At 45.7% G+C, this 19,085-nt stretch overlaps 1 protein-coding gene across 4 annotated transcripts in view; it reads left to right on the forward strand.

Annotated features, from left to right (window-relative positions):
- LOC144693640 (LIM and senescent cell antigen-like-containing domain protein 1) overlaps positions 1–19,085 on the forward strand; it is a 158,418-nt gene that overhangs the window by 119,210 nt on the left and 20,123 nt on the right. For all 4 annotated transcript variants that reach the window (XR_013579580.1, XM_078563485.1, XM_078563483.1 and 1 more), the window contains exons 5-8: positions 9,001–9,150; positions 10,148–10,298; positions 12,799–12,891; positions 17,475–17,523. Coding sequence is in view for 3 of the 4 variants with exons in the window: in XM_078563485.1 (XP_078419611.1) it covers positions 9,001–9,150; positions 10,148–10,298; positions 12,799–12,891; positions 17,475–17,523 (443 nt within the window). In the remaining variant the exon portion in view is untranslated. The remainder of the gene's footprint in view (positions 1–9,000; positions 9,151–10,147; positions 10,299–12,798; positions 12,892–17,474; positions 17,524–19,085) is intronic.

Here is a 19,085-nt window from a genome sequence, read left to right on the forward strand (position 1 = left end):
ATCAGGGGACCCACCCCTGGGTCCTGAGAGCGAGTGCGTGCTGGCAAATCTAAGGGAGAACAAGGACATGTCATTAGTTAAGGTCATCACCCTGTCACTGTGCATGCCAGGCACCCTGGTGAGACAATGGAGATCTGCATCATGGTGCCCTTGTCTTCCAACGATCGATGGGGATTCCAGGTTTGAGGCTCCCATCAATGAAGAGACTGCACTAGAGTGGTTGCACAAACTCTCACCTGTGTGCACTTACCTTCGTCTGGCACCCCCGCCTCTCCATGCCCAGTTACACGGGGAGCGTACCAGCTCTCCAGCTTAAGGGTGTCCTGCTTGAACCTGGTGAGCAGCAGCAGGCTGGGCAGGCCTCAACCTGTCCGCGACCTCTCCAATTGGTTGTGGCTTGTCTTCTCCTGAAAGGGCAGAGGAGCATTGATTAGTCCACTCTCTACCTGCAGCGCTATTGCAGCCTGGCCAACCCCAGCTGAGGAACACCTCACAGGGCACATCCCAGTCGTGGCCCTCGAGGCGCAAGGCACTCAGTCCAAGCAGCCAGGACTCACCCCCTTGGCCAGCTCCGGCGTCATTGACAGTTGGCACTCAGGCTCTAGCACCCTGAGCTCCACGGGGACGTGGCCACACTGTAACACTTCTGCACACTGACCCACGCCAACACGGTACTCACCCTTCCTGAGCGCAGCAGGTCATTGAACCTCTTGTGGCACTGCAGCTATGTGCACTGCACAGCCATGGCTGCTGACCTGGGCTGCCACCTCCTCCCAGGCTTTCTGCGTCAGGTTTGGCAGCCTCCTCCTCCTGTCCCTTCATGCGAGGGTGTGCCTCCTGGCAACCACCTCCTCCAGGAAGACTGTGAGGCACTTGTCCGAAAAGCGGGGGGGCCAAGTGCCCACCTGACCTCCCCTCCCGCCTGGCGTCTCCAGCCGCTGCCCAGGCCCTAAGCACCGTCTCTGCAACACAGACTGTATGCTTCTCCGCCGCCTGTGGCATTTTTAAACCGGCCGCTAGGTCGGCATTGGACCCAGCGCTTGACAGGCCCCCACCCAGCCTTTTCCAACCATTGGGAAGCCGGGCTTCATGCTGGGCGGGTCTTAATTGGCCAGTCAGCGTGAAATCGCAGTGGTGGGCCGATTGCAGTTGGAGGCCTCTCCCAGGTCCCGCCCGCCGAGCTGAAAGTTCAGCCCAGTCAGTGCCAAGAGACTGGAATCCACACAGACTGCGAGGTTTTCCAACCCGCATCCTCTGGCCTGCCTGTTGACTCAAGCAGTTCAGCACCACAGGGTTTGACTTTCAGTTCCTTGAAGCAAAGTGGTTTCAAATTCAGAAACAACGACTTTCACACAAAGGGAATGGCCAGCACCTGTTGTTAGACTCGGTTATAGATTGACAGAAATGCCCAAGAGTGCACACGCTGTAAACATTTATCAAGTTCATTTACATTATGTAGCGCTGCTTGTGTATTTGGAGCTACGAAATGAGAATAGATTGTATTTTACAACTAAAACAAATGTTGCCAGATCATGCTCTAACGCACACACTCACACATGCACACACGCACATGCACAATCGCACATGCACACACGCACACATACGCACATGTGTGCGCGTATGCACACATGCATGCACATACAGGTGCACACACATGCACACACACACAATGCACATGTACACACACACACACACACACACACGTGCACACACATGCACACATCTACGCACATGCAAACACACATGCGCACACACACACATGCACAAACAATGCACATGTACACACGCACATGCACACACAAATACGCACATGCATGCGCGCACTCACACTTGCACGCACATGCCGATGCGCACACATGCATATACGTAACACACATGCACACACACAGACGTGCAGACACACATGCACAAACACACACACCCACACACATGCACGCACACATGCACAGACACATAATGTACATGCACACACACACGTGCACACACACATGCACACACACGCACACATTCACGCACATGCATGCACACATGCACGCACATGCAGATGCACACACGCAAATATGCACGTGTGTGCGCACTCACACTTGCACGCACATGCCGATGCACATACATGGATACACGTAATGCACATGCACACACACACATGCAAAAAACACATGCACAAATACGCACACACCCACGCACATGCATGCTCACATGCCCACATGCACACACACAATGCACATGCACACAAGCACATGCACAATCACACACATACGCACATGCATGTGCACACGCACATTTGCACACACATGCAGATGCACACACACATAATGCACATGCACACACACACATGTGCACACACACATGCACATACACCCATGCACATGCATGCACACATGCACATACATGCAGATGCACATACATGCACACACACAACGCGCACACACACACACACATGCAGATGCACACACACAAATATGCACACATGCACACACACACACACATACATGCACATGCATACACAGACACATACACTAACTTCCTTTCTCTGCATGGACTCCACATGCACAGGCACACACACCCTTACTCCCTTATAGATACACATTTCACACACACAGCCATGCATACATGACCTCTCACACTGCACACAAAGATGGACATACACAAATACACTTCTGATCCTGTTATTCACTGACTCTACTGTCTCTAACAATCCCTTTCTGTTTCACATATTCCTAGCTATTTCCATTTAAACAAGGCAAAGCTGTTGAGAGCCTTCATAGAAACAGTGATAAACTCTTTTAACCAGGCTCCTCAGTTTATCAAGCTAGTTTATAAAAAAATCTTTGAGATTCATAAAGAAAGATACCAGTTAAAGGATAAAAGAATAAAACTACCATAAAGAGAATCTTCCTTATACACAATTCTTCAGAAATAAATTATTGCTGGGTGCCGTATCAGTGAGATATTCTGAGGGAATGTGATGTGCACTGAATCATTTCAAAAATAAATGGAATTTTGCAAAACTGTAAATAGTACAAAGCACTTTTGCCAGCTGGTCCTAGAAAAACACTTCTAGCAAATGGTCTGTGTAGAATTCTATACACAGATGAAGAATTCTGTAAATAATGGCAGTTCATCAAAAACTTCATATAAGCTGAGCAAAGAAACTGGAACTGGCTGAGAGGGTGGGAGGGTGAAGGAGCAAGTGAGCAGAGCAGAGAATGGAGAACGGAAGCAGGGATCGGAGAAGAGACCAGGGAATGGAAACTGGGAGCAGGGAATGGAGAGACGGGAACAGGGAATAGGGAGCGGAGAATGGGGAACATGGAGTGGGGAATGGGGAATAAAGAGCTGGAAACCGGGAGCAGAGACTTGAGCAAAAAAGAACTTTAAGATTGGAAGCTGGCTCTTATTATTTTCGAAAAGGATAAAAGCATTTGGGAAATAAGAACTAGCCAGAGGGCAGGTGGGAGGGATCAGATCACTGTAGGTTGGATGATTAATCCCTGTCATTTGGGGTTGATTCATGCCCATTGTCTGAAGAGAGATTACTTCTAATGCCTGTGGTAGACTAATCTATGCAGACTGTCGGAGAGAATCGCAGAATTGTTACAGCACAGAAGGAGGCCATTTGGCCCATCATGTCTACACTGGCTCTCCAAATGAGCAACTCACCCAGTTCTATTCTCCCGCCTTCTCCCTGTAACCCTGCACATTCTTCCATTTCAGTTAACGATCTAATTCCCTTCCGAATGCTTCAATTGAACCTGCCGCCACTATACTCTCATGCAAAGCATTCCAAACCCTAACCCTAACCCTAATTTTTTCCTCATGTTGCTTTTGCTTCTTTTATCAATTACTTTAAATCTGTGCCTTCTCATTCATGATCCTTTCACGAGTGGGAACAAGTGTCCGAACCCCTCATGATTTTGAAAACCTCTATCAAATCTCCTCTAAACTTTCTTTTCTCTAAGGAAAACAGTCCTATCTTTTCCAACCAATCTTCATAACTGAAGTTGCTCATCCCTGGAACCATCCTCGTGAATCTTTTCTGCACCCTCTCTAATGCCTTCACACTTCCTAAAGTGCGGTGTAAAAAATTTTTTAAAAATGAAGAGAGGAGTACATACCAATCATAGCACATTGATCTCTAAGGTATGGGCTGAATTCAGTAGATTAATGCCAATGGATTTCAGGCAGGTTGATCTCTGTACATGGATTCCTACCAATCGATGGTACAGAGACCCTTCACATTGTGGGTGAATTGAGCTCAACAGGTTACATGTAGATTGATATTTGCAGATCTAGTGCAGCCCAATCCTTAACAGACTGGAACTAGAGGAATGGATCAGAGATTGATGGATCTGCAAAGATTTAAAGTTGATTGATTGTTATAGATTGGGGGTAAGTCGCTCCATACATTTTGGAAATATTAAGGACAGACTGAGCTCCGCTAATTGAATAGGAGTAGATTGCACCCTGGGGCTTGGAGTTTTCTCTCACTTTATTAAGGGGTTTGGAAGAATTTCTGCAGACTGGGTTTTCGATGAATCCTTGCAGATTGGAAGCAGATGGGTTCCGATAAATTAGGTGTCCATCTCCTCAGATCCAGCTCCACCTGTCCCACCCCCCCTTAAACAGCTTATATTTCACCACATTTCTATTTCTCTTTAGTTATGTTGAAGAGTCGTATGGACTCGAAACGTTAACCCTGTCTTCCTCTCCGCAGATGCTGTCAGACCTGCTGAGTTTTTCCAGCAATTTTTGTTTTTGTTTCAGATTTCCAGCATCCGCAGTATTTTGCTTTTATCCTCAGATTAAGGGTTTGGAATGGCCCTGCTATTGAAGTAGGGTGAATCCAGGTAGATTGGAGGTGGATTGGCCTCTGAGCATTGGAATTAAATTGACTTTCAAAAATTGGGAGTGCAAATTAGGAAATTGAACCAGACCCAGGCTGACTGTGAGTCATGGAGTCCTGCACATTGGGTGGGTAAATTATACATGCTGATATAAGGATGTAGGATGATTTTTTTTCACCAAAGGAAATAGGAATTGTTTTAAAAGGGTGGGACATGACTTCATTCATCCCCCTTTAGATTTCATACAGGAAAATGTATGGGAAAGGATAAGGTCTGATCTTAAACTAAGTCTCAGCACAAAGTCCAGGCATATGAACTATTTTTAAAAATTATATGCCTTTGTCTAAGATATCAGGTCGTGTGTTACTACACAATCAGCTTTCCCTGAATATTAACTGATATCAGCTTCTGCTCAGTAATAATGACAGAGCGGTGATGTCAAGTGTTGGCTGGAGATTATTGACTGAAGAGAATGTGTGCAGTCGTGTGTGGCACCATGCATTAATGTCCTGGAGTTTGTGTGTTTACATTCAGGAATTTAGTAGTGTGTGTGTCTCTCCATAAATGATGAAGTTTGGAGAATTTGTTTTATTCAGAGGGTTATTACATCATGGAAACACTGAGGGGCGCAGAATCCATAATAACATTTTAAAGGATATGGATAAAAATGTGGATAAGTAAAGGAAATGGAGAAAAGGGCATGAGGATGGACCTATCTTTCAGTGAATTATCCAGAGACACAAACAGCCTTGTATACTGGACACTGATTGGAAAAAAAAATTTGCGGCTTTGCACACTGACCACGCATGTGTGTGTGGGTGGGTGGGTGTGCACGTGTGAGTGCATGTGTGTATGTGGGTGTGTGTATGTTTGTGTGTGCGTCTATATTGGCATGTTTATGTGTGTGCATGCCTTTGGGTGAGTTGGTGTGTGCGTGCGCGTGTGTGTGTTTGTGTGTGCGCGTGTGCGTGCGCTTGTGTGTGTGTGCACACGTGTGTGTGCGTGCGTGCGCATGTGTGTGCGTGCGCATGTGTGTGTGCGTGCGCACGTGTGTGTGTGCGTGCGCACGTGTGTGTGTGTGTGTGTGCGTGTGCACGTGTGTGTGTGTGTGTGTGTGTGTGTGTGTGTGCATGTGTGTGTGCGTGCGCACTGTGTGTGTGTGTGTGGGTGGGGGGGAGGGGGGGAGGGGTGGGGGGGGTGGAATTTTCCGTGTCCGCTGGCGTCGGGCGTGTTCGGTGGTGTGAGCAGACAAGGTGGCGAAGGCCAAAATTCGGTTTCACAACGTCGTGAAACCAGTTTGCAATCTTCCGCTCTGCCCGTCAACAGCGGGCCACATTTCCCACTGTCGGACATCGGAGCCTCATTGTAATACATCTGCATATCATTATAAGGCCAGCTCACTGGACTCACACCCCCACGCTGGATCACCCACCCATGTCGATGGGAAAACACGCTAGTGCAGAACATGTCTTGACAAGTGTGAGGTGCAGAAGTTAGGACTTACTGTCATGGCCTTTCTCACATCACGGACACTCAAGGAGCAGAGATACTGGAGGCGGACAGCAACGGGACCCTGGCGGAACACGCATGGAATGCTGGGTGAATTCTCATGGACTTGGCTCCACCGCAAAGCAGCTCACGCAAGTTGGAAAGTCACCATTGAGGGTCTGCTCACAACGGATAATCATCGAAGGGGTGGACAGGAAGGACCAGCTGTGTTTGGGAGAGGCAGATGTAGGAGAGGAAGGTCCAGGATTGACTGGGAGAGGGAAGAGGCGTTGGGGGAGGTGGGGGTCGGTGGCTGAGGTTGGAAGGAGGGGAATGAAGGTGCTGGTTGGGGGATGATGTTGGGAGGGAACAAAAGTGTCATTGGAGGGGTGAGGTTGGGAAGGGGGAGTGATTATGGGGGGGGGAGGGGGTAACAAGGGAGAATACGGCAACTGGGGAGGGATGTGTAAAGGGGGGGAAATGAGTTTGAAGTCTGGGGGAGGAGTCCAGAGAGAGGAAGGAGTCCAGGGAAAGAAGGAGTCCTGGGGGAGGAAGGAGTGCGGAGAGGGAAGGAGTCCAGAGGGGAGGAAGGAGGGTGGAGAGGGAAGGAGTAAGGGTGGAGGAAGAAATAGGGGTGGAGGAAGGAGTTGGGAAGAGGGAGAAGTAAGGCTGGAGGAAGGAGTAAGGGTGTCTGGTGAGCACACTGAGGATGAGCATGGTAGGGGAGAATGGTGAGAATGGCTGAGGGCAGAGTGAGGCAGTAGGATGGGAGGGTGAAGGTACATCGTAGTGGTAGAAGAGATGGTGAGGGTGGTTGGCGGAGCTCGGAGGCAGACACGGACCCTGGGGGTGGGAAGGAGGAGGTCGGGGAGGTGAATGTGGAGGGGGGTGGGATTCTTGGGAAGGCAGGGAATGTGCAAGTTCACCTGGACATCCCCGAAAAAAAAGGGTTGTGACTGGTAGGTGGCAATGGGGAGGTGGAAGGTGATGCTGGGGGGGGGGTCTACAGTGATGGGGAAGGCTAAATGGGTGACTGGAGGAGGGGAATGGATGGGGAGTACAGGAAAAAATGTAGCAGGATGATGCTTGTCAAATCGATAGTGAAATGAGAGTCGTGGTGGATAAGATCAGGTGCTGCATGGGAGTGAGGTCAGTGGGTGGGCGGAGCCTTGTGTGGGCGGGATCAGGTGCTGCATGGGAGTGAGATCAGTGGGTGGGCGGAGCCTCGTGTGGGCGGGATCAGGTGCTGCATGGGAGTGTGGTCAGTGGGTGGGCGGAGCCTCGTGGTGGGCGGGATCAGGTGCTGCGAGGGAGTGAGGTCAGTGGGTGGGCGGAGCCTCGTGGTGGGCGGGATCAGGTGCTGCATGGGAGTGAGGTCAGTGGGTGGGCGGAGATACAGGGTCAGCTCGGATGGACACGGAAAGAGAGCCCCAGCCGGCAGTATTGAGAATGCTCAGGACAGTGAGGGGTGAGTGGGATGGAGGAAGGATCCGTGTGTGTGGGAGAGGCTGGCACGAGGCTCCGAAAGGCCCAGCCACACACACACTCCTCCCCCCAGAATCACTTGTAGGCTGGCTGTGTGCAGCTGAAATGCTAGCGTGGGGAGGGGTGAGTGGGTGCTCGGGGAGGACTTGCAAAGCCTGTCAATTAAGCTGAAAGGCAACATTACACATTATTCAGTGAAAGTGAATATATTTCCAAATTGTAAAGTGACAAAATGTGTTCACCCATGTGACCAACTGTGATCAGAATTTCTTAACTTTTGAACGCTTTAGACTTCTAGGTGCTGCCCTGACATCCGCGCAGGGGTGGAGAAAGCCTGTGCAATTGTTGGCCCTGTTGCCTCTGATGCCTTCGGCGTGGGTCCTCTGGACAGCTGAGGCCTTGGGGGCCCGGCTTGCTTTGGCTGTTCTCCTGTCGGCGAACTGCTCCCTCTGTGGTGACAGAGGACATGGTTGAGGGGTTCACAGGCAAAAGAGACTCGGAGGGAGAGGGCAGCCTCTGAGATTCCTGAGTGGGTGAATGAGAGCCCGCCCACCATCGAAACGCCTTGTTTCCCCGGAATGCACAATTAATGAGGCAGGATTGGGACGATACAGCGCGAAAGCCCACCATTGTGGCCAGCAGAGTGTGTGGTGTGTGGTGTGTGTGTGTGGTGTGTGTGTGTGTGTGTGTGTGTGTGTGGTGTGTGTGGTGTGTGTGTGTGTGTGTGTGTGGTGTGTGTGTGTGTGTGTGTGTGTGTGTGGTGTGTGTGTGTGTGTGTGTGGTGTGTGTGTGTGTGTGTGTGGTGTGTGTGTGTGGCCTGTGTGTGTGTGTTTGTGTTTGTTTATGGAATACATGCCTGTTTACATAAAAGTTCAGTAATTACCATTGGGGATATTCATGGATGAAATCTTACAGCCGTTCCATTACATTCCTTTGGTAATTAATTTGACAAAAGGAATGCTGCACAAATACATGAAGTGCTCGTTCACTAATATATTTCAGGCAAAGAGGGTTGAATGTATGCTTATATTTAAATCTTGCGTTATACATTTATAGAGATTAGGTGTGTCTGTGCACAGACATGCATTAGTGTTTAGTTGTTAACTTGGTGTGCGTGAAACACAGGAATACATGTTTTGTCTTTCGAATAGTTCAACAGCCTGATATATTCTTTTGCCCACAGGCATCTCTGCAGACCCTGTCACAACCGAGAGAAGGCAAAGCGCCTTGGCCAGTATATCTGTCAGAAATGCCACCTCATCATTGATGAGCTGCCACTAATGTACAAGAGTGATGCTTATCACGCTGATCATTTCAACTGTACCCACTGTGGGTGAGTAGGAATAACAACTCAATTACTATGTAACAGTATCTATTGACTGTGGACCATTTAGAATACACACCAATTGTTACTCTTTATACACATTGTGGATCAGGTGCCGCCAGGCAATGACCAAATCCAACAAGAGAGAATCTAACCATCTTCCCTTGACATTCAATGACATTACCATCACTGAATCCCCCTCAATCAACATCCTGGGAGTTACCATTGACCAGAAACTGAACTGGACCAGCCATATAAATACTGTGGCTACAAAAGCAGGTCAAAGGCTGGGAATTCTACAGTGAGTAACTCACCTCCTGACTCCCCAAAGCCCGTCCCCCCATCTCTCCACTTGCCTGGATGAGTGCAGCTCCAAGAAGCTCGACACCATCCAGGACAAAGCAGCCTGCTTGATCCACGTCCTATCCACCATCTTCAACCTTCAGTCCCTCCGCCACCAGCCCACAGTAGCAGCAGTGTGCACCATCTACAAGATGCACTGCAGCAATTCACCAAAGCTTCTTCAGCAACACCTTCCAAACCTGCAACCTCTACCATCTAGAAGGGCAAGGGCAGCAGATACAACAGAATACCACTGGCTGCAAATTCCCCACTGTGGGTCAGATATGACCCCCCGTTAATTATTAATTACAATCAGTATCCACAATGATTAAGTTGATGAAATGGCCTGTTCCCTGTTTGTGCGGGACTGCACTGACTGTTTCCATGAATCCCGATTTTAAGTACAATTACCAATAGTGTCCATTTTCTGACTCAACTTTTGGTCTGCACTACCCAATCCCTTCAATTCCAAACTCTCCTGTGTGTTTTATTGTTGAGCTAGCAGTATTGAGTCACAAGTTGCTTAATTGGCCATGTGGCTTCCTTTTATGCCATAATTTCTGAATGGATGATATATATATATTATTTTTAAAATTATATATATATATATAAAAAGTTTGAAGCTGTTTGAGATGTCACTGAGCCTATGTCTGACAATTTTCAGGAAGGAGCTGACAGCTGAGGCTCGAGAGCTGAAAGGGGAACTCTACTGTCTCCCCTGCCATGACAAAATGGGCATCCCAATCTGCGGAGCGTGTCGTCGACCTATTGAAGGGCGAGTGGTGAATGCTTTGGGGAAACAGTGGCATGTTGAGGTGGGTACTCCATATCAAATAGTGTCAGTGAACTCCAGGAATGCACCTGAGCACAATTTAAGGGAGACAGTGGCATAGTGGCAATGTCACTGGGCTGGTAATCCAGAGACCCATCTGGGGACATGGGCTCAAATCCCACCATGACTGGTAGAAGTAGAATTCAGTTAATAAATCTAGACTCAAATACAAATCTAGTCTCAGTAATGGTGAGCATGATAATTATCATCAATTGATAGGAGGAAAATCCCATCTGGTTCACTAATGCCCTTTAGGGAGGGGAGTCTTCTGGCCTACATATGACTCCAGACCCTCCAGCAATGGACTCTTAACTGCCCTCTGAAATATATGGCCTGGTGAGACACTCAGTTTAAGGGCAATTAGAGATGGGCAACAAATGCTGGCTGAATAAATAATGGAAAAAAAAATTGTAAAAGGGAATCACCAGAGAATAGGCCTGGTGAGTGACTCCATCACTCTCCTTGATTGCTGCCTCAGGCTGAACCAGACTGTTCTATTTGTCTCTCAGATGAGTTTCTAACTGCATTTCTGCACCATTACTAAGACCACCTACTACCACCTCTGTAACATTAGTTGTCTCTGCTGCTGAAATGCTCATCCACACCTTTGTTTCTTCTAGTCTCAACTATTGCACCGCACGCCTGGCTGCCCTCCCATTTCTCACCTTCCATAAGCTTGAGCTCATCCAAATCCCTGCTGCCTGCTATTCTCAGCTGTACCAAGTCCCAATCACCCATCAGCCCTTTGCTCACTTACCTGTCCTGGCTCTCCATCCGGCAATGCCTCAATCTGAAAATTTATAGCTTTGTTTTCAAATCCCTCCAGGCTTTGCCTCTCGCTATCTCTATAATCCCCACCTGGCTTACAATCCTCTGATCCTGACCTCTTAAGCATCCCTGACTTTAACTGCTCCAACATTGGTAGCTGCCTAGGCCCTAGACTCTGGAATTCCCTCCCTAAACCTCTCTTAAAGCCTTTCTTAAAACCAACCTTTCCAACCAAACTTTTAGTCATTCGTCCAATCTCTGATATGGGCTCGATTTAGTCTAATAACACTCCTGTGATGCCCCATGGGACATTTTACGATGTTGCAGGTACTATACAGATGTAAATTGTTGAAGTAGTTCATGTCTATGTAAGCAGTGTGCACCAATTGCAATTGCTAGATGCTTTTAGCCATTGTGTTAATCACACTGGGAGTCTTCCATGATCAATAATGAACCAACGCTTAATAAAAGGAAAGTTTACGAAAGGGACTCTGAAAAATATCTTGATGCCTGTTGCCTCCCTGAACTTTGCACAGTTTCGGAAGAGGCAAGTGTGTCAAGCACTAAGACAAGTGTGAAGAAGGGCCTGACAAACTTAAGGTCTGGAGTAAGTAAAAGCCACTTAGCCCATCATGGGATAGTCCATGCAGGATTCCTCTGTGTGAACAGCCCCCTCCCCATGTCTGTTCATTCCATACTTGTGGACACACATGGCCACATATGACGCACTCCCAATGAATGTTTGGCAAGGAAGAAGGATCAGGCCCAGGTCCAAGGAAATTCCTGGTCTATTTATTCGAGATACTGAAGAGGAGGGATAGGGATACCAAGGGCTGGATGGTCCATTCACCAGGGGGTTAGCATCAAGGTGACACACAAGAAGCTGCTACTAACACGTCTCCTTTTGGAGGTCTAATTACATTTGTACGGTGAGCTTAGTAGCAGTAATGCTGCTCATCAGGTTACTGCCACAGTGCAGAAGCATTTCTGCAGTCCTTAAAGTGCTGCAGCTCCTTAATTGGGAGTATTTTACTTGATCTGGAGCTATGCTCAGTGCACGTTCCTCATGCTGTGGGGAGGAAGACCTCGTCTGGACTATAGGAGGAAACTCTAAGGCCAATCGAACCAGTTCCAGGGCCCCTCCTTCCAATGAGAGATTGCTGAGCCATTACTGCCCCTTCCTGCACCTTCCACATGGAAGGGTAGTAACTGGCATGGAAGCAAGGAAAATCCGCTCCAACTCTTTGATACCTGCCATGTGGCAGGCTGGGAAAGAGCACTGGTCTTGCATGAGAAGGAAAAGGGAAATCCCATTCGGGATGGTCAGGTTACAGTAGACATCACTGCCTGAGTGCCCCCACCTTCCCTGTTGCAATCCAAGGCATATCTCCCACCGGTGAGAAGGACAAGGTCAGTAGGTATTAGGGAATACCATCACCTTCACTTCACCCACCATCCTGACTTGGAAATATATCGCCGTTCCTTCCCTGTCGCTGGTTCAAAATCCTGGAACTCCCTCCCTAACAGCACTGTGGGTGTACCTACACCACGTGGACTGCAGCGGTTCAAGAAGGCAGCTCACCGCCACCCTCCCAAGGGCAACTAGAGATGGGCAATAAATGCTGGCCTAACCAGTAACACTCACATCCTGAGAATGACTGTATATAAAATCCTGCCTTATTTTAATGACTTTGTTTCTGTTCCGTCTCCTGCAGCATTTTGTTTGTGCAAAATGTGAGAAGCCATTTCTGGGACATCATCACTTTGAGCGGAAAGGACTGGCCTATTGTGAGAAACATTACAACCAGGTACTTACTGGACATATACATACTATCTTTCACTTGTTTAAAATTGTGCTGTAGGATTGTTATTGAATCTTCTACAGACTGTTACTGAAGGGTGGTTCTGGTACTAACTGTATTACTGTTATTACTAGCAAGTTATATTGTGCAGTATCATGAATGTTGCATGTGTTACAGGATCATAGGCCATTCAGCCCTTCGAGCCTGTTCAGCCATTGAATGTAATCATTGCTGATCTGAAACTTAACTCCATCCACCCACCTTGGCTCCATATCCCTTTACACCCCCAGGTCTGGCAAAAATCCATCAATCTCAGGCTGGAAATTATTAACTAAACTAGCGTCGCCTGCTTTTTGGCAGAGAGTGCTCCACTCTTTGCGTAAAGAAACGTTTCATGACGTCTCTTCTGAGTGTTTTGACTTGGACTTTAAAGTTAAGTACCTAGTCCTATACTCCTGTCAGCAGAAACCGTTTCTCTCCATCTATCCTATCAAATCATTTCAAAACTCTAAACCCAATTACCCCTTCATCTTTTATATTCCAGAGAATACAGGACTGTTTTATGTAATCTCTCCACATAATCTAATCTTTGGAGTCCTGGTAACGTTCTGGTCAATCTGCACTGCAGTCCTTCCAAGACCAATATATCCATTGCAAGGTGCGGTGCCCAGAACTGTCTACATCACGCCAGATGTGGTCTAGCCAGAGCTTTATATAATTGATGGAAAACATCCTCTCCTTTAAATTCTAGCCGTCTCTATAAAGGCTAACATCCATAAGCCTTTCCGATTATTTTCGTACCTGATTACTACAATTTAGTGATGATAATATCACTTTGTAATATTTTGAACCTTGTATTACTGACAGGGCATTCATTGATGCACAGCATTGCCAGGTTAGCTGTGTTACCAGCTGTTAGTATGAGTGTAATATTGGTTTGTGGTCCTGTTAATGTCATTGATCTGGTATCCTTGTTGACTGTAGCTAGATATCTCTGAATGTCATGTGCTATGCAGCTACTCAATCTGATGCATTCTATTGACTGATATCATCCATATTTGCTGATTGTTACTATGTGGATTATTAATTGCTACTGATACTATTATTGGGTTACTGCCTAGGGTTGACTCCTGTTGACTATTACTGATACTGCTGTTGACTGTTATTGAGTTTTACTGATTGTTTCGGACTGTATTGAATTTTATTGATTGATAACAGCTATTATTGACCGTTACCATTGGTGATTGATGATGCCTGTTCTTGGCCTGGTTGATAGTATTCTTGCCTCTCAGCCAGAAGGTTGTGGGTTCAAGCCCCACTTCAGGGCTTGAGCACTTAGTCCATTAGTGCAGAACCATGGGGGTGCAGCTTTGTTGAAGAATTGAACTTGTCCATTATCAATTACTTCATTTAGCCTGATTTCCTTACTTAGACTGCTCCTTCTCTGTTGGGTGCACTCAAACATCTTATCCCAGATCTTTGATTCAGGTCCTCCAAACATTCACCTGTGATCAAGGGGGTTTAGATCCTGTTTGGTGATGTCATTTTCTTGCTTCTACCTTAGACCCCAGTCACCTTCCCAGGTTCAATTTTAATCTCCCATTAAAGCACCAATCAGTAGTAGTTTGGTTCAAAGGATCATTCATATTTTTGTTTATTTTGCTGAATATTTCTTGGATATTTTTTTAAAAATCATGCATATTGTCCACTCGGTAGCTAGTTCTTCTATTTCTTCACATCACCAGCTCCTCCACTTCAGATGGTGATATATTTGGCTTCAATGGGTTGAGTGGCCTCCCTGCTCTGCAAGGCCTCAATGAGTCTATTCTGCCGGAGCCCACTTTATCTGTTATATGTCATACAGATTCCAGAGGGAAGTCTTGTTGCAAGACAAAGGATGTTAATTACCTTTAACACAACAGTTTCCCCACTCCTCCCCAGCCTGTCTCAACACCAGGATTCAGGTCTGATTGGACTGATATTGTTTGTATTTGAAGTGCAACATTACTACATGTCCTCTGCCATGGGGGACGCTATCTGCAGGCAGCCATCTTACATTCAGTTCAATAAAGTCATTCCCTTAAGAAACACTACAGCCTTGGAGCTCCTAACAGATATTGTTGGACAGCCAGGACTTATCAATGTTCAATAATCCCAGCTCTCCTCTCTAAATATCTGTTTTTCTCCCCCTGATTACAATCTTGAGAATGGCCCCTGCATCCTGGCATCTGAACAGTTCAGAATTTGTCACTAAGTAAGCTGTTCCCTATTAGTATTGTTATTTTATTCCCAGAACCACCATCTCTGAAATATTACATTCCAAAAGTCTCTAACATTATCTTTAACTGAAAGCTGTTCTCCCTTATCCAAATCAGCTTTCTGTTCCAGTCTTACTTTATACACAGTGTTATTCAGGAACCACCTAGATCGTGCTGCTTATTGTAATTGTGTTTAATTATCCCCTGTTCTTAAATGGAAAACCTGCTGGTTAAGTGTTCACTCTCATTGAGTGCTTGAGTAGTAGTCTGTATCCAATCGATTCTGTTGTAGGAAACAAGTGTTTGCCAGGCTTGGTGATTTTATAGCAGTGGCAGGGGTTATTCCCAGTTACTCTCAGGGGTAACTCTCTCTCCTTGAGTGCTCTGTCTCAGAGGGACACTGAATGAGTTAAAGCTGAGCCCTATGAGGGTAAACCTGACTCCACCCTGTAGCCAATATTTATCTCTCAATCGTTATCATTTTGCTGTTTGTGGATGTTTGCTGAGTGTAAAGTCACTGCCGCAATTCCTACTTGACAACCAGGACTATGCTTCATTAAGTACTTTGTTGGATGTAAGGCACTTTGAACTGTCCAGTGTTCATGAAAAGTGCTATATAAATGCAAGTCTTTCTTTCTGCGACCTTATAAAAGGCATAGGACATCTGGTAACAAAACGTGTGGATCATCCCACAGAGGGTCTAAAATGTAGGTGATAAATAACCATGCAAATTAAATCCTGAAGATTAAAATTCAATACAAAACATAATATAGAGATCAGGAGACTACCTGGAGAGGAAGGAGTCTGGCGATGTGATACATAAGGCATCACAACTGCAGAGATGGACCGGCCTGTCTGATGTTTTCATATGCTTGCTTGTTTATTCATTAGCCACTACAAAAAACAGTTGTTCCTCAGTAAATATTCCAACAAAGCCAAAGATCTGACACTAGAAGCAAAAAATTAAAAAGACACTGCCTGTGGATGTGAAGTGTTTCATTCTGTGAAAGGCGGATGTAACCCAGCTTCAACACAACAACACACAGATGCTGGCTTTGACCAAATGTCAAGAAACTTGGCGGAATTGAAAAGAAAATGATTTGGATCTCAATTCTCACCAACTGAAAGTAGGATATTGTCCAGTGATTGTAAATTTGTAATTCTCTAAAGTCCCATTATATTTCCCAGTGCAGAAACACGCAAGTGGTTCAAAGTATAACAACGAGTTGAAGAGTTCCAAAACTGAAGATTGTATCCTTAGCAAAAGGAGGTCTGTTAAAACAGACAGAAACCATTAACTACATTATCACGACAGTTTCCTACATAAGTTAGAATTTTAGCTTGTTCATCACATTTGAAGTGAAAAGTGGAGTTTCTCAGCCCTGTCCCATGCACACCCGATATATGAGACAGGGCAAGAATGCCTGAAATATTCCAAGATTTCGGGGTCAAGTTGAAATGTTAAGTTGAAATGAAATGTATTAAGTTTGTTTTCTTAGATTTTGATCATGTTCACATTCCCCTGATACTGACATTGTTATTCATATGTTATTCATATTACTCACTGTAATGTTACTGTAATGTCATTCAGTGTAATCTTACTCAGTGTAATATTACTTACTCACTAATATTACTCGCTGTAATGTTACTGTAATGTTACTTAGTGTAATATTACTCACTAATATTCACAGTAATGTTACTGAGTGTAATGTTACTCAGTGTAATGTTACTCTAATATTACTCACAGTTATGTTACTCAGTGTAATGTTACTCAGTGCAATATTACTTACTGTAATATTACAGAAATGTTACTCAGTATAATGTTACTCAGTGTAATATTACTCAGTGTAATATTACTCACAGTAATGTTACCCAGTGTAATGTTACCCAGTGTAATGTTACCCAGTGTAATGTTACCCAGCGTAATGTTACTCAGTGTAATATTACTGTAATATTACTTAGTGTAATGTTACTTAGTGTAATGTTACTTAGTGTAATGTTACTTAGTGTAATGTTACTTAGTGTAGTGTTACTCAGTGTAATACTACTCACTGTAATATTACTGACAGTTACTCGGTGTATTGTTACTCAGTGTACTGTTACTCTCTGTAATGTTAGTCAGTGTAATGTTACTCTCTGTAATATTACTCACAGTAATGTTACTCAGTATAATGTTACTCAGTGTAATGGTATAATGTTTCACTGTTATTCAGTAAAGTTACTCACCGGAATACTGTATTGCTGATTGAGCCGATGCTTTTAATAGTGAACTGTCCCCAGAGTCGTATTAGTTTCTAAGATTTTCATCCGTTGTCTGTTTTGTTTCTGCAGCTGTTTGGAGATGTTTGTTATCACTGTAACCATGTGATTGAGGGAGATGGTAAGTGCATCCTTCAGATTCAGTGCACCTACGTGAATTGTTCTGTGAATCTATCTGTTGACACAAATAGATAATAATTCTTTTGAACACTGTCTTCTAGTCACGTAATGATTTCACTGTGATGGTAGTCTTCATCCCTAACTGTTTCCATTACCCTCCTTGTTTTTCTTTATTCTTTAATGTGATGTGCGCATCACTGGCAAGGCCAGCATTTGGTGCCCATCCCTAATTGCCCTTGAACTGAGTGGCTTGCTAGGCCATTGAGAGTGCAATTAAGAGCCAACCACACTGCTGTGGGTCTGGAGTCACATGTAGGCCAGACCAGGTAAAGATGTTAGATTTCCCTCCCTAAAGGGAACTAGATGGGTTTTTAACAACAATCAATGATAGTTGATGATCATGATCACCATCACTGAGAGCAGCTTTATATTCCAAATTTATTAATTGAATTTAAATTCCACCCAGCTACTGTGGTGGGTTTGAACCCGTGCCCCCAGAGTATTAGCCCGGGCCTCTGGATTACGAGTCCAGTGACATTACCACTACATCACTGTCTCCCATTCTCTGTTCCTATTCCCTTTCTGGGAAACCACTCGATCGCCACCACCCAACCAACCCCGCCCCCACCCCCACCCCATCCCAGTGTGAAAAAAACAGCCATTCACCGCAACTGTTTTTTACCCTAGAATGACTATAACACAGAAGGAGGCCATCCAGCCCATCACGTCTGTGCTGACTTGCTGCAGAAGTAATTCACGTAGTGCCACTTCCCAGTCTTTTCCCTGTAGCCCTGCAGTTCTTTCCTAATGATCCAATTCCCTTTTCAATGTCAGGATTGAATCTGCCTCCACCACGCTCTCAGGCACCGCATTCCAGATCCTAATCACCCATGTCGAGAAAAGATTGTCCTCATGTCGCTATAGCTTCTTTTGCCAATTAGCTGCGCCCTCTGACTCTCAGCCCTTCCACCAGTGCGAACAGTTTCTCGTTATCTCCTCCTTCCAGACCCCTCATGATTTTGAATATCTCTATCAAATCTCCTCTCAACCTTCTCTTCCCCTAGGAGAACAATCCCAGCTTCTCCAACCTATCTGCATAACTGAAGTTCCTCATCCCTGGAACTGTTCTTGTGAAACTTTTCTGGACCCTCTCTAATGCCTTCACATCCTTCCTATAGTGTGGTGCGCATGACTGGACACCATATTCCAGTTGAGACCAAACTAATGTTTTACACAAGACAAAGGCAAACACTGCAGATGTTGGAAATCTGAAACAAAGCCAGAAAATGCTAGAAACACTCAACATATCTGGCAGCATCCGGGGAGAAAGAAACAGAGTCAATGCCTCAGGTTGTGACCCCTCATCAGAATAGCTCTCTGCTTTTGTACTCTATGCCCCTATTTATAAAGCTCAGAATCCCGTATGTGTTATTAGCCACTCATGTTATATCATCTCAAATTTTAATCCCCACTTAATGGTTGATTTCACTGAATGGTCATCCCTATTTCCAGGGTGCGACACTCTAACTGCAACACAATTTCAATACACCACTAAATACAGTA

Source organism: Cetorhinus maximus, chromosome 19 (genome assembly GCF_964194155.1).
Source record: "Cetorhinus maximus chromosome 19, sCetMax3.hap1.1, whole genome shotgun sequence".
NCBI classification, from domain to species: Eukaryota; Metazoa; Chordata; class Chondrichthyes; order Lamniformes; family Cetorhinidae; genus Cetorhinus; species Cetorhinus maximus.